Source organism: Schistosoma haematobium, chromosome ZW (genome assembly GCF_000699445.3).
Source record: "Schistosoma haematobium chromosome ZW, whole genome shotgun sequence".
NCBI lineage: Eukaryota > Metazoa > Platyhelminthes > Trematoda > Strigeidida > Schistosomatidae > Schistosoma > Schistosoma haematobium.
The window spans coordinates 44,073,262-44,088,544 of NC_067195.1; the positions used below are offsets into that span (position 1 = coordinate 44,073,262).

Here is a 15,283-nt window from a genome sequence, read left to right on the forward strand (position 1 = left end):
GTGTGAGGGCTGGGATACTGCCCGGGTGCCCGAAGCAAAGCAGGATTACAACCCACATAGCACGGACAATCTATATCAATAACTGGATTACAAACATAAACTGCCCCTTCACTCAATCGTTAACGCATGCTTTCGAGGCTTGTTAACTTCAGACAAACAATAAAAGGAGACAAGCTCAATCCGTCGAATAATATATAGCTTGCAGTTCATATAATCTGTGATTAGTTCAATGACCTAAATGGTCGATAATCCCTGGTTAGGTGGATGAACTAGTCATTCAATTTCTAAGCAGTCATAATAACCGTTTTCCACAAGCAGTACATATTCAATGAAGTAATCGGAAGAAATTGTTTATTCAGAAGTGTGTTTTAGCCAGAAACGACCAATAATTGATTAAGTTTATATGAATACAGAGATCTAATCTAACTAAGCAGACAACCATAAATTAATCACTTAACACTAGTGGCTGCCCTAACTTAACGATTAGTTTTTGGGTAGACAAATTAATCACCTTATGATCATGAACTGATATCACGACTGGAGAAATATTAAAGATTAAGAGACAACGTTAGACACCTGTCTAATCTTGGTTCAAGGCTTTTTATCACCGTGTAAACATAGCTGAAGATACGAATGAATCAGGATTAATCATGAATGGTGAACGAGTTTCAGATGGTTAAAATTGATGAAATCAGTGCCAATCAATTGATGACATAAAATCCCTACATACGAAATGTTGAACAAAAGAGTAAACATGATAAAAAGATAATTGGAAGATGATCTACTGAATGGTACATATTTCACGGGTCACTCAACTGACGATGAAATTATGACCTAAATATCAAACTTAATTCATTTCTTCCTAATCATCTAAACATTCAAGTCTTGCGATTAGAATTACACTTTTAAATTTACGGATTTCATTTAATCAGAAACACTCATCAGTTGTCGACTTTAATGAATGATCTTTGTCAATAAACAGCTGTTCAATGTGTATACTACAGAAGAGCTAAGTGAATCAGTGAAACAGAAGGATGTCGATCCTAAAGCGATAAATTTATTAACTGTTTATAAACTCTTCATTATCACATATAGTAGACCGAACAATCTGACAAAAATGACATAATCAGAGGGTTATAGTAATCGCTCCAAGTTTACTTTAAGCTGAAATACATAAGAATTGCAGAGAAAATACAAAAGTGAACAATCACAAAAATTAGACAAATATACAATGTCACCTAGATGAGATCTCAAAATAAAAAGAGAATTAGTACGTGAAATTGATGGGAATAGAAAAGATCTCTCTACAACTGAAGTACAAAATGATAAATATTTCAGATAAACAAGAAAAGTTACTTTACTATCCACAATCACATACAAACTGACACCACTGTCTTCGCTGTCCATATTGACTTAATCAATTGTAACATTCATATCACGTAAATCCTTCACCTCTATAAAATAAACATTGTAGAAGAATGGCTAAATCTAATCCAATCTGTAGTAAACCACACATAAGAAACTGTAATGGGGCATTTTCTAATATAAAGTAAATTGTTTTGAATATATCACCTGAAGTCCACATTAACACCATTGAAATACTGAAGATGACAAAAAAATGAAAGATAATAATATCAGTTTGAATTTATGTTAAATTTAAGACAATTTGTTGACAGTCACAAATGAAAAGTAACCAACTTTTAAAGATTTGGTGGAACAAGTTCTCTAACCTTCAAAAAGTGAAATCGTTGACAACTCGACACATGATATGAGACTAAATCATCCATGCTACTTGCGACTAACGTATATCAATCAAATCATGATCAACAGTCTGACTACTAAAAGCTTCCCAGATTTCAACTTTGTAAATCTGACAATGATGATAGAGATATGCAAGTTTTACATCAATTTGACATGTTTAGTCACGGTTGCCCGATCTCACTATTCCTCTCCAACTTTGCCAACGATGACGTTCTGGAAACAGCTCCGATGGATGTAGGATCTGCGGATCTGCTGCCGGGAGAAAGACTTCGACCTTGAAGATGCGGACGATATCGTCTTACTGTCTTACTCAACCCCCACTCTCTATCTCTTCACACCATCACTGCTGTGTGGTGCATATGTAGTTAGCGCCTTCTTGCACCAATGTTTACGTGTTCAAATAAATAAATAATAACATTATTAAGTTTTCAGAATTAATCGAACATTTGGTACACGCGCTTTCATTATCACGGTCCTAATTTTTATCATTATACAATACTCCTGATTATTATCTTACTATACTTCATTATACTATTCAAGATTTGTGAGTCATCTGTCTAATTCATTTCATTGTAATAGTTTTGCATTTGAAAATGCATAAATTTCATTTATGGTGTAAATCACAGTGTCCATCGTTCTCTGTTAGATGTCGTGCGATACAATATGTATAAGTTATTTAGGGATCATTAACCCAGATAAAACAACTGACACTGTTTTCCAAGGCCTTCATGACGAAAATTACCTTCATATAATTAAATCCGCATACATTTAAATGTGATCAACTAGAGAGCATTAAAAATCGATTAAATTGCACACAATTCAAATTCAACGAGTTGTTAATGTAATCAATAGAATAAATAAATTGAAACAAAATTAGTCCATTAAAAAGAATCTTTTTTTACTTAATGTGAAAAGCAACCAAACAAAATCAACAATAACGATAAAGTGCAACTTAAAAGGCAAACTTTAATGAATGAGTCTTCAAAAAAAAAAGTACGTAAACTAGGACAGTTAGATTAAGATTTAATTAGCTAAACAGTATTTTTCTAGAATTCTATACTATTATATTAAATTATAATTGATCGGTATATATATATATATACATTCAAAGGGAATTTCACAAGATAGTTCGATAAATGCCAGAAACAATCAGAATTCATATTGATTCTTCTAAAATGTTACAATTACTGGTGAAACATATTCAAAATTGAATAAGATCTATAGAAACTAATTTTAAATATAAATTTATCGATAACCAGGAAATGAACTCTTAGGTTTTAATAAGACAGTCGTGAAAGATCAGGGTTATATGTGATTTAGTGCTCTGTACTATAAACAGATAATTAATTTCGATATTTAGATTATCTGCATCCCGAACAACTAATCGGTTGATATTTTTCAAGAAATGAAAACAATATTTATTATAATTTTTTTTTCAGTGTTAACATTACATTCCTGAGAGCTAGACATGTGTGTGGCATAAATCCATACAAGTAGAGCTCCATTGTTTGTTTGAACTTCACTTAGATTAATGTAGTAGTGAAACCACCGAAACTGATCCGTAAAGTTCACCGGGTTTTCCTCCCATCCAAACGCTACAACTCAAGGAAGTGTGGTAGGTAGCCTCTATTTATTATTATTTAATCTACTTTGTAAGGATTCAATCTAGTATCCCTGTTTGTCTCTGGCTCAAAAAGTTTTAGATGGTTCATCAAAAGGTTTGTACAATAATAAACGTCAGTGAGAACTTCGTGTTAGTTATGTCTATAACTAACCAATCAAATTGTTGCTTAAGCTCTCACCACGTCAATCTGGTTTGATGTGTCTGTAGACTATCCCCGTTGCATATAACCTACCAATTGAAGGACAGTATTATCTTATTATATTAGTGTGACTCACTTTTATTCATTTCGATAAGACACGCAATACTGGTCGGTTTGTTGATGCGTTTCACTTAATGATTATAATTCCTTTAATTACTGTACTAATCTAATTGTTTTCATTTTTAAAAACAGATAAAGTTTAAAGCCAAGTTGTCCTTGTTCTGTTCATAGCTTTCACATAGACTCTGGGGGTCGCGAGTATCACGTTTGCAGTTCTAGCAGAATGTCTGTAGAACAAATTAAATCCTACAAAGATTCGAGAACAGCTACCGAACGGATCCCCTGTTAGTTAGAATTACCTAAAGTACGCTTAGCTCAGACAGAAAGAGAAATTGAGTTGGAAAGGTCATGTCAAAAGGGGAGAGAGCATTATAGTCAAGTTGTGGCTGACAAGGTGACGTCGTACAAGTTTACATCTGCCCAACGTGCAGTTGATGTTCCTCCTGGAAAGGACTGAGTAACAATGATATCTAAAGCTATGGACCTACCAAAAAGAGAGATCATGTTTGACGGTAATCTCGTGAAATATTGGAGTTCCATACGGAATTTCGTAAACTGCTTCGATGCAAGTGCTGAAAGTCGATCTAGGTTAAATTATTTGATTCAGTATTTTAACGGTAAAGCTAAATCTACTATTGTTCATTGTGTACTGCTTGAACCAAAAGAAGGCTATCGTAAGGCGTTAGAGCTTCTCGAGGAAGCATTCGGTCAGAAGCACATCGTATCTCATGCATTTATTGGTAAGATGCTGAACATCCTTGCTATTAAGGGGACTAATCCAGATAATTTAAGAAGACTATCTTGTGAGACGATTTGTGATCTAACACACGTAGATGAACTATGTATCCGATCTGAATTCTACAAAGGCTATCGAGAGTATGTTTTTTGAAACTCCCACCACACTTACAAAGAGAATGGGCGAAAGTGGCATGCAGAATTCTTAAGAAGAGTAGAGAGCCTTAATTTAAGGACCTTTACAAATTTGTGAAGGAGCAGTCGGATATTGTTAATACCAGATACGGATTGCTTGTCAGTGAAGATCGTTCTAAACGAAACAAAAGGCAGTCGGCTGTTGTTACTAAGAAAAATCTTCATTCAGAGTATAAGGCGAGAGTTGTTCGCTAACGCGAGTGGGTCTGATGTCACTTCACACGTAAGATCAAGCACCTTTAAGTTTTCATGTTCATTATGTACTGGAAACCACCCTTTAGACCAATATGAAAGGTTTAGAGATAAGGATATCAATGAAAGGATAGAGTTTGTATTAAAGAAGTTGTGCGGTGTCTGTTTGAAGGCGAACCACAAAGCAAGAAACCGTCGGGCACCGAGGTCATGTGCCGTCGAAGGATGTGACTGGAGACACCACACCTTGTTAAACAGGAAGCGGGAAGAGTAGGGAGACAGTAATAGTAATGTGCATATCAATACCCAACTCTGTACGGAGGAAAGTGCTAAGCGTGTACTGAGACCAGTAGCATTTGCAATAGTACCTGTATTGGTAAAAAAAATGGAGAAAGGGCAGTACACACTTGCGCTTTCCTAGATAATGGCTCAGACGCTTCGCTTATTACAGAATATTTAGCTAGAAAGTTGGGTTCAGAGGAAGAGTTCAAGACGCTTTTATTGAAAACTCTGGATAGCCAATCCCCATTTCATTGTAATGAGATCCAACTAGAAGTTTGCCCCTTAGATTCTTCTTCATCACTCAGAATTTCAAAGGTGTGGACAGTCGAGAGATTACCTATGTTTCGTGGGACGGTATCAACAACATATCAGATGGCATCGTGGTCTTACTTGCGGTGTGACCCTCCCAAGAGTTGACATCAAAGACGTCAGGTACAATGTACCTGAGGCACATAAGATAAAAATGAGAGTGGGAAAATATAACGAACCATACGCTATAAAAACTCCTTTAGGGTGGACGTTGTTTGGACCTTACAGTGAGACCACGAGAAATATGGGTATCATAAATTATCTATTGTCGAAAGATGAACTAGAAGCTAGATTAGACCAGTTATATAAGATGGACTTTGAAGAAGACCCGAATCAACATGCGCCCATGTCGGCTGAAGATCGTAAAGCCTTAAATGCTATGTCCAAATCTACACAATTAGTGAACAGGCATTACCAAATAGCTTTGCCCTGGCGTCACCACCAAAGCCTACATAATAATAAAAAACTAACTATGAGTAAATTAAATTCCTTGAGAAACCGGCTCATCCGTGACCAGAGGTTGCATATAGAATATGTTAATGTGATGGCATAGTATGTTGATCGGGGCTACGCCGGAAAGGCTACAGAGAACTTCGTTAGGTGTCGGGTTTGGTATTTACCGCACCACCCTTTCTTCCATCCAAAAAAACTTAATAAGCAAAGAATCGTATTCGACTGTGCAGCGCAATACACTGTATTCTGGTCCAAATTTAGTTAACAATCTGGTAGATGTCTCCACCAAATTTCGGCAACGGTCAATAGGTCTCACGGCAGATTTTGAAGCTATGTTTCATCAAGTGATTGTACCGCCACAGGATCGCGATGCCCTTAAATTCTTATGGTGGCCGCAGGGTGACATAAGAACTGAACCAGAAACTTGTAAGATGAAAGTACATTTGTTTTGTGCGACCTCACCAAGTTATCAACCAGTGTTAATACGTTAGAAGCTAAATTAATATATTCTCAGCTGAAGGAAATGTTACGTTTAGGGGGTTTTAATCTGACCAAATGATGCAGTAACAATGTTGAATAATTGAAGTTTGTTCCAAAGGAAGACCGCGTAGAAAGAAACGAAGACATTTGTTTATCTATGGAAAGAAATGAAAGGACTCTATGAATAAAGTGGAATATTTCAACGGATAAGATCTTCAGGTTGTGTGAATTCAATGCGACTCCTACAAGGAGAACCATTTTGTCGTATGTAGCTTCTATATTCGACCCAGTTGGGTTTACAGCTCGTTGTTTTACCAGCTAAATTAATTTTGCAACATACTTGTCGGTACAATCTGGCACGGGACGCAGAGCTTCCTAGGGAGTACTTTATGAGATGGGACTTAGCTCAGAAGTATGAGGCGCATAAGTGAACTGTTACTTTCCAGATGTCTCGTACCATAGTCGTACAAACCACTGGGTACTCATATTCACTTGCTTTGCCGATGCCTCAGGATTTGCATATGGTGTTGTGGCTTATGGTCGTTTTGAGGATATCTCCCATCAAGTTCATTGTTCCTTTCTATTAGCTAAGTTCATGGTTGGCCCACTGAAACCTATAACCATTCCTAGTCAGTTAGTAACAACGTAGAACTTCGTACGTACGTACATCAGTTCGAGTTGCCATACCACATTAGCATAGAGATGCAGTTGTCGATTTAAATCCCGTAGTGGTAGAGGTAGTAAAAGTATAAGCAGTAATCGGAAAGATTAGGGTTTATAGATGTTATTCAAGGAGTATAATCCAGTGAAATAAAGTTGGAAAGAGGAAAAAAGGGATATGAAGTCAGAAGAATTAACAGCTGTTGTACTGTGTGCTAAGAGTGGAAAACACGTGGAACAACAATTACGCATCCCTATCTCTGTCACTTATTGGACGGATTCATTGGTCGTACTTCATTGTATAAGAAATACAATCAAAAGATTTGAGAGATTCGTAAGCAATAGCTTACCAACGATTCACGAGCTGTCTACAGCAAGCCAATGGAAATATGTTAAAAGTAAACAGAATCCTGCGGATCATGCTTCGCGTGGATTGTCGTTAGATGATAGCATCAAAATAAAAAAGAGTGGTTTCACGGACCGAACATTTTATGGCAGAACGAAAGTGGCTGGTCAAATTCATGCGAAGAGGAGAACCATGTTTTAGCCCACTTGTTTACAGAAGAATTAGGCGAAACATTAGCGGGGAGTCATTTAGACCGATTTTTGAATCAATTTAGTAATTGTAAGACCTGGTCCAAAATGCTGAGAATATTCGCTCTATATAAACGGTTCGTCCATAATATGAGGATGAGATTAGACGGAAGACCGTTAATTCATGGTAGATTGAGATTGAGAGAAATTGATAGCGCGAAGCAAAATATAATTAAATTGGTTGAAATAATCTCATTCCCCATAGAGATGGAGACGCTAAGGCGCATACAGCATAAAAACGAGCACGGCAGTACATGTGAATCACAAGAAAGACTGATATAATGAATCTGTTTCGAATAAGGAAATGACACTCCATCTAATGTCTGCTGGTAAGAAAATGAGAAGTGTTGCGCGTAGGAGCCCGATGAAGAATCTTAATCCCTTCGTAATAAATGATGTCATTCGAGTAGAGGGACGACTTCAATTATCGTGCTTGCCCTTCGAAAACAAACATCGGCTTATACTTCCTAGTAATCATTTTGTTAGTGACTTGGTCGTAATGCACTATTATTTGCAGAACGCGCATTCTGGTATTACTCACACCCTGAACAGTTTCCGCGAAGAGTTCTGGGTCATTAAAGCTCAGGCTGCTATCCAAAGAGTCATGAAACAGTGCTTCTTATGCAAGAAACTCAACACTACGCCGTGCACACAGATCACCTGGAAGCTTACGTACCACCATTCAATTCTGTTGGTATAGACTATTTTGGACCATTTTACGTTAAGAGGAGAGTCATTGAAAAACGATATGGCTGTTTGTTCACTTGCCTGTCTTCAGGTATGAAAACTCTCAAATTAAACTACTAACCACTTACCTCATTCCAACAATCGATTTATTATAATAATTCTTCGTAAATTGTGGTAAACCCAACATAGATTCGATGAACAAGGCAGTAAAGCCCAATAATTGAATATAAATTTGACTCGATGACAATAAGTAAGTGCACAGACCGGAAATTAGTGTAAATAAACATAGGAATAATAAATAGTTAGAGAAATGCGTCCATTTCCAAAAATTACGAAGCCAGATATCTATGAGAAATGTAAACATAAAACAAACCGGAGAAGGGAATTCCTCGTTATTACGGTTGACTGCAAGATAATACACTAAAATTGATGGGATATTAATAATACTAGGGTCAATGTTAATGATACAATATACATTCACTCATTTAATCATTCTTACTAGTTAAATATTTCCTCTTAATAAATTTCCAATTCTACTAAAATGGGAATTAGAAGTGAAATAGTGATATATTTTTGATATCCAATGAGTAGGAAATAGAATTTATGACGTTTAGCGGTTTAATAAATAAATAACCAAATAAGATTAGCAAAAATGTTAATTTGGTTCGATTATTTACAAGGGAAATACACTCTGTCAAACATGATTATAAATTAATATGTCAAGATATTTACAGAAATGAAAGGACCAAATTATAAATCAATGGGAAAACATAAAAAAGGTGTATAATGCAAGAGAACATCACCTATACTATAATAATGTTAAAAGTAAAATCAATATCACGAGAGTATGTACATACTGATTTTTAAATAAATCACTAAAGTTTACCATTTTCATTTCGTTCTTAACGCTTCAATAAATCCAAGTATTTCCTACTCTGAAAATCTCTATAGCACTACTATAAAGATTAGTAGTCTTAGATCCCTCACGCGGAATTGTGGATGAGCACTGCTAAGGAGTCTCATCCTATGACGAGACGGCCGTTCAGTGCTTCCAGGTTTTCAACAGCGGTCTAACATTGATCGATTCATGATTTCCACAACCATATGCTGGTAATTTTTCTGATTGCTTGATAGATCGGATCGACTTCAATGCATTTGGTGATTGCTAATTGACCTCGGTGCCAGGCTTCTAAAAACCCTCTGTTGTTTTTAGTATTCCTTTTATCCAAGATCTCAACATTTCTTCAGTTGAATATATCTACAGTTGTCCACATGCATTGATATAAGCGAGGATATGTCGTGGCGTTTGGCCGCTAATTGGTGTTCGTGGAGACAAAGATAAAGGGGTTGTCCACTTTGCCCGATGTAGCGTTTTTAGTGATTGGAACAGTTTATTTTTTTAGATCACAGGAGGTTTTTGTTCTTTAGTCATCTAGTCTTTTGGTTTGCATAGGGTTGATTGAAGTGATTTTGTGGATTTGTAAGCTACATCTATTCCAAACGGCTTCAATAATCGCATTGTAATTTCTGATGTCTTCCAAGTTAGGTAACAGAATATACTCTTGATTAAACATTCATGTATTCAACACATGTAATAGCCATTCATAAAGTAAACAACTTATTCCAAAAATGAATTAATCATACTTCCACATAATTTAATCTTAAGCATGAACAATTTGCTCAGAATAAATGTTTATTTATAACACATAAACATTTCGGTAAAAGGCATTCAGAAGAATTTACTACGCACTGTAGAATGACAGTATGAGAAAATAGAAGCGGGAAACGTCATATTATTAATGAACAAATAAAATATACAATCCAGTCAAAAATAAAAAGAAGACTTCTTACAGTTAGAATTACTCTCGTGTTTATAAGAACTGTGAAAAAAACTACAGCCAGATTACCATTGAGCTCTGCTTTAACCTATATCTGACATATCAGACTATTGAGCTGCATTATCATAATAAACCCAATCAGGAAATTAAATTAGGCTAATAGCTGCTAGTTGTATGCAACAACCTATCATTCCACGGTGATGTGCTATGAACTAGTGATTTCGATTTTTCACCCACTATTAGAGTAAGCACCTAATGCACAGTTTGGAAGCAGCTGAAATGACATAACCCACCTAACCCGATGATCTGAGACCATGATACTAAACGGACTATTACTACAGTATCAAACAGACATGAGTAAACTCTAGGAAATGATCGATGTAGATGAAATGTCAGAAATGATCGAACAAAACGAAAGAAAATTCATCTGCTTATCATATATCAGTTTTTTACAAGAATTTCACAATTCTAGAAGCATAGTTTAGATGCAATTATAAGACTCTTACCGTCAAAAATATTGCAACCTTTAAATAGACCACTCAAAGATATGAATCGACAATCGCTTCAGTCCAGGACGATAAAACGCTCTTAAATTGCTAAATCTTTCCAAACGGTTTGGTAAGTTCTCTGAGCAGATGTTTGCCTCTATCGTTGAAAAGGGTTGAGGGTAGGTTGTCTGAGATTAATGACTAGGAATGCTCCAGAAGCTGGAGTTCGTTATGGAACTCCGCCTAGTTCGGTGTACTGATAGACACATTCCAAGAACAGGGCAGGTTTGTTGATACTGTTTGAGTAGTAGGAAACCAGCTAAACTAACCCACAAAGTACCCTACTTAGCATTCAAAGTGTCTTTGAAGATTACTAATCGGCGTACCATTAACCACATAGGATGTTTCATTTACACTACGCATCTAGCTGTTAGCAGCTCGGACGACTTGGAAGTTTCCGGGGTTAACCAGATATAGCTCCTGCTCCTAACTCTTCATCACTCTTTGACCACCAAGCATAACGGTGCTTATGAGAACTTTGAGAAGTTTTACGCGTATAGCCATATCCACCATCCACTGACAGAAAACAAAGGTGATCGTGTAGTTAAAAGTTGTATATTGATCATAATAAAAGTGATAGATTTAATGTTTTATATCATCAAGCATATTAAGATGAGTGTGCACGAACATTGTGAACATTAACTAGTATCAGTACTGACATAATCACATGACCAACCACTTATGGTCTAAACGAAAGGAATGCTATAACCAATGTGCCGTCATTTTATTATAAAAAAAGATAAGAACTTATGCCATAGAGTGATCGGCTATCTCCTTCAGGTAATAAGCGACAGCTCAGAACAATAGAAATCTATTGAAAAGGTCACCATAATATGGTTACTACTTTTAAAATTCTTCAACATGAAATGATTGAATAATGCGTATATTCAGTCAACTTAACCCTATTTTGGTAGAAAATATTTTAGCTAGTTATGGGCTTATTTAATGTGGAAAGTGTATATACAGACTGACTTTATGTTTACTCCATCTGTTAGGTAGCTATATGAGGCTGTCAAACAACCCTGAACCTCGGTTACTTGTTGGTTGGCATTTATAAAATGCTGAAGTTTCTTATAGGACTACAGCCGACAGTTTCAAGAGCAGAACAGATACTACTAAATTGTTCCAATCGACCACTCTCAAACACCTAGCATCAAACAACTCATGCTACGATGTACAGTCGCTTAACACAAGGAGGGCACCCCATGTAACAATTCGGTTACTTATTGTAGTATTTAAGGTCCTTATTCATGAAATTTACGGAAGAGATAGTTCAAATACATATAAAAAAGGATAAAACCGATATTAGGTTGAGAAAGGAAATCATTACAATGCTTATTTCTGACCTATTCCTAAGATGTATGCCTATATGTTTTTCCGTAATTCTCTGAACGCACTGAATCGGACGTTTTATCACTTTACCATTAATCTGTTCAAGAACCTTTTTTTACTACGACAACTTCAAGAAAACTTTTTGGAGTCTCTGCACTCGACTCATATTGTCTCCAGTATGAATCATAAAACATCGTCAATATACGAAGATTGGAAATAACCTCATGATCACATGAAAAAACAATTGTCCATATCTTCATTTTCAAGGTGAATTTGACTTAATAAACACGGACAGATTTTTATAATAGACTTTTAGATGCACCTAATACATCTACAAATACAGTTCGATAACTTAACCAAATTAAATAAATCAATATCCAGATGATTTACAACTCTGCAATCATTAAAAGAATACAATTGCATAATTTAATCATCTGAAAGCAAAATTTCGCCTAAACGTAAAAACTCAATTAACAAGGACAATCTTCGAGAGACATTTGAAACAAACAAATCACTGAAACAAAAAACCAATATTTTGAAACGTTCTAATACTTTAACAACTCACCTTGGAACTGATTGATATTCCAAGTCTCTGTCTCTACTTTCCTAATACTGATTGTACATGGCATAGACGGAGAACGCTTTATGCTAGACAACTGAGTAATAGCTCTCAGTAGAATAAGCATAGTAGCAATCATAATGAAACTTTGAAAAAGTAAGGCGGTTGAAAATGGCTGTACAAACCTATAACGAGAAAATAATGCATGAATATGTATGGGAAGGGAGGTTAAACTGATCAGTACATAAGAGTTTATACAAACTGGGTTGTGGTCAGGTTAAGGCTTTCTATTTATGGACCAATAAAACAAACTTTGAATCCTATGCCAATGTTCACTCCGAAATTCTTGTTAATTCGACAATAATATTCAAATTTTGTAAGTAATACAACAGTAGAGACATTACCTTCTCAGAGACTATCACGATGAGTAGTAATTGCTACCGCCATAAGTGGTTGGAAGACGGAATTACTTATGAAAGACGCTGTGAGATAAACTACAGGTGTTGGATGAGAGTATATAAGTGTACCGCAACTTCTTGAACAATACCCTAGAGATGGTGCAAAGTGACTTAAAGCTTGACATGATGTGGCACTAAATTGGAGAGAGTAGAAATTCAGAAGATACTTCGACATGAAACAATGAGATAAAAAAACAATGGCCCCAACTAAATTCCCAGTTTTCGTGATTATCGTTTATCTAGCTCCTCCTTTATATGCTTTCTGGATGTTATTAAAATGATATGTACTCTGCTCCCCTCAATATTGTACAACTTTTTATTTAGATAAACTATACTTGCAAAACAAAGAAAAGCATAACAATATATTTATATTTGATCACTCCTTTTATACAATAAGAAACAAGCCACAGGTGGTACAAACTAAATTGATAATATAATGAACTATTTGCTACAGATTAGAATTCTAATGATCTGGCAAGCGAATTTTCGATTGTTAGTCAAGGTAAAGAATCCTAATCGGCAGATGATATGGAGTGATACAATGTGGCTGTGACGACTGCTTACAAGACCTGACTATTGACGTGAACCCCTGAATACTTTGAAATCAAAAACAAGACCACTAATCGGAATAACATGCTTATGTGATGAAAAAAGGACTAGATGCCTATAAATAAAACAAACACAAAAAATAGCACAGTAAAATAACATAGATGACTGGAAGAAACTAGTTCTTAAGTCACTCATTCTCCAACGAATTAAGGCCTGACTATCCAGACTGATTCATGCCCGTCATATTAGTACCATACAACAAATTTAAAAATTCAGGCAGAACATGGTTCACTTGACTGTAATTCAATAAACTAGTACTTGAAATGTCGAAAAAATCAGAATATGATTCACAATGAACAAACGTGTTAGGTTGTTTTATAATAATAAGAGGCGTTTTCAGTAGTTGCTTAGTGATTAAAGCAATCAACTTACAGCCATCTCTGGAAGTTAGAGCCCCACTTCAATTCTTTATATATCGGGAGTCACTTGGTAAACTAGTCTTCACACGAGAATTTAACTTGAAGCCGAGTGCATGAAGTTAAACATGCTTTTCAAGTCATGTGGTTACTACTAAGAAACAAACTTGGAGTGACCAGCTTTGTAGGGTTCTGAAGCACACTTTACCCAAATATGGCACTAATATAGTAATAGTGCGGGACGGTTGTGATTATATGATCGAGTCCATTGTAAAATAAATATTCAGTAATAATCTTTCAATCTTTCGTAATATTAAAGTACTAAGTAAATAAATAAACGTCCCAGATGAAACATTAAAAACCAGGATTTTAGTAGGAGAAACAGTATATACTATCGTCTTAATAGTATCTAATTGTCATGTATACCTTATCGAACAGTTCTCATTATAAAAAACATATACGTTTAAAACTTGAAACATTATCTTATAACGCAATGATTTTCAGTTTGGTTTCGAAAAAGAAGGGGTAACTACTTATTCCACTAAAAACATAATAAGTAAATGAAATAATGAAAAACTTACCAAAACAATATTCTTAGAACATTCGATATTAAAAGTATAAAACAAACAAATGAGGAAAAACCTTTAATAGATTGTGTTTTGCGAATTTTTAAATATTGTGGAATATAAGGAACCGCTCCTCCAAAAATATAAAGTAGGCTGAAAAAGTTATACAATAGCCTTCCATCTTCAGTTGTATTATCTTTATTACTTTCAAATACGTTAAACATCAATCAAGTTAAACACTAAAAGATTTCAAAATGACAAAGAGAAATTTTACACGAAAAAAGTAAAGATATAATATTTAAATTTGGAAACACTAAATCATACGTAGGTGTTAAGAAAATATATTTAAATATGAACAATTTCTTAACCCTCTAGACAGAAATATAATAAGAGCAGTTCAACGTAAATAAACAAAGACTTTCCAGTTGTATTATTATTGACGACTGATTGGTTATATGTATATTTTGATTATTTGATTAGATTTCCCTATCAACTTAGGATAATCCTATCCCCACTGTCACATATTTTATTTAGTTCCAAAATTTGCGAAAGAGACGAAAATCTTTTCTCATTTTACAACAGTTAACAGTTGGTCAATTAGTCCTAATCAACGTACGGCTGTCAAACCACATCAGTAAGACAAAATAAAATCAGAAGTATGAATGGCCGAGTAGAAATAATGTAACAGTAATGATGAAAAAGGTTAACTTATTGATATGGTTTGAGGAGACGGAATGAAAAAAGGATGAAAGAATACTGGGACTTAAAATCTAAAGTAAGATGGAC

General features: G+C 35.2%; 1 protein-coding gene across 2 annotated transcripts; it reads right to left on the reverse strand.

The window, feature by feature from the left end:
• Nucleotides 1-913: 913 nt before the first annotated feature.
• PQLC1_1 (PQ-loop repeat-containing protein 1) lies at nt 914-14,737 on the reverse strand (the record flags this gene model as incomplete). 2 transcript variants are annotated; one of them, XM_012938986.2, is made up of 4 exons in its annotated part: nt 14,513-14,737; nt 12,515-12,693; nt 8,360-8,576; nt 1,436-1,601 (listed from the first exon to the last, which is right to left on the reverse strand). In XM_012938986.2, exons 1-4 carry the CDS (start codon nt 14,719-14,721, stop codon nt 1,436-1,438), a joined length of 771 nt encoding a protein of 256 aa, XP_012794440.1. In that variant the 5' UTR covers nt 14,722-14,737. The 2 variants fall into 2 exon arrangements, with proteins under 2 accessions (XP_051071562.1, XP_012794440.1); XM_051211497.1 differs by having other exon boundaries at nt 914-1,601; nt 12,515-14,737.
• Nucleotides 14,738-15,283: the final 546 nt, after the last annotated feature.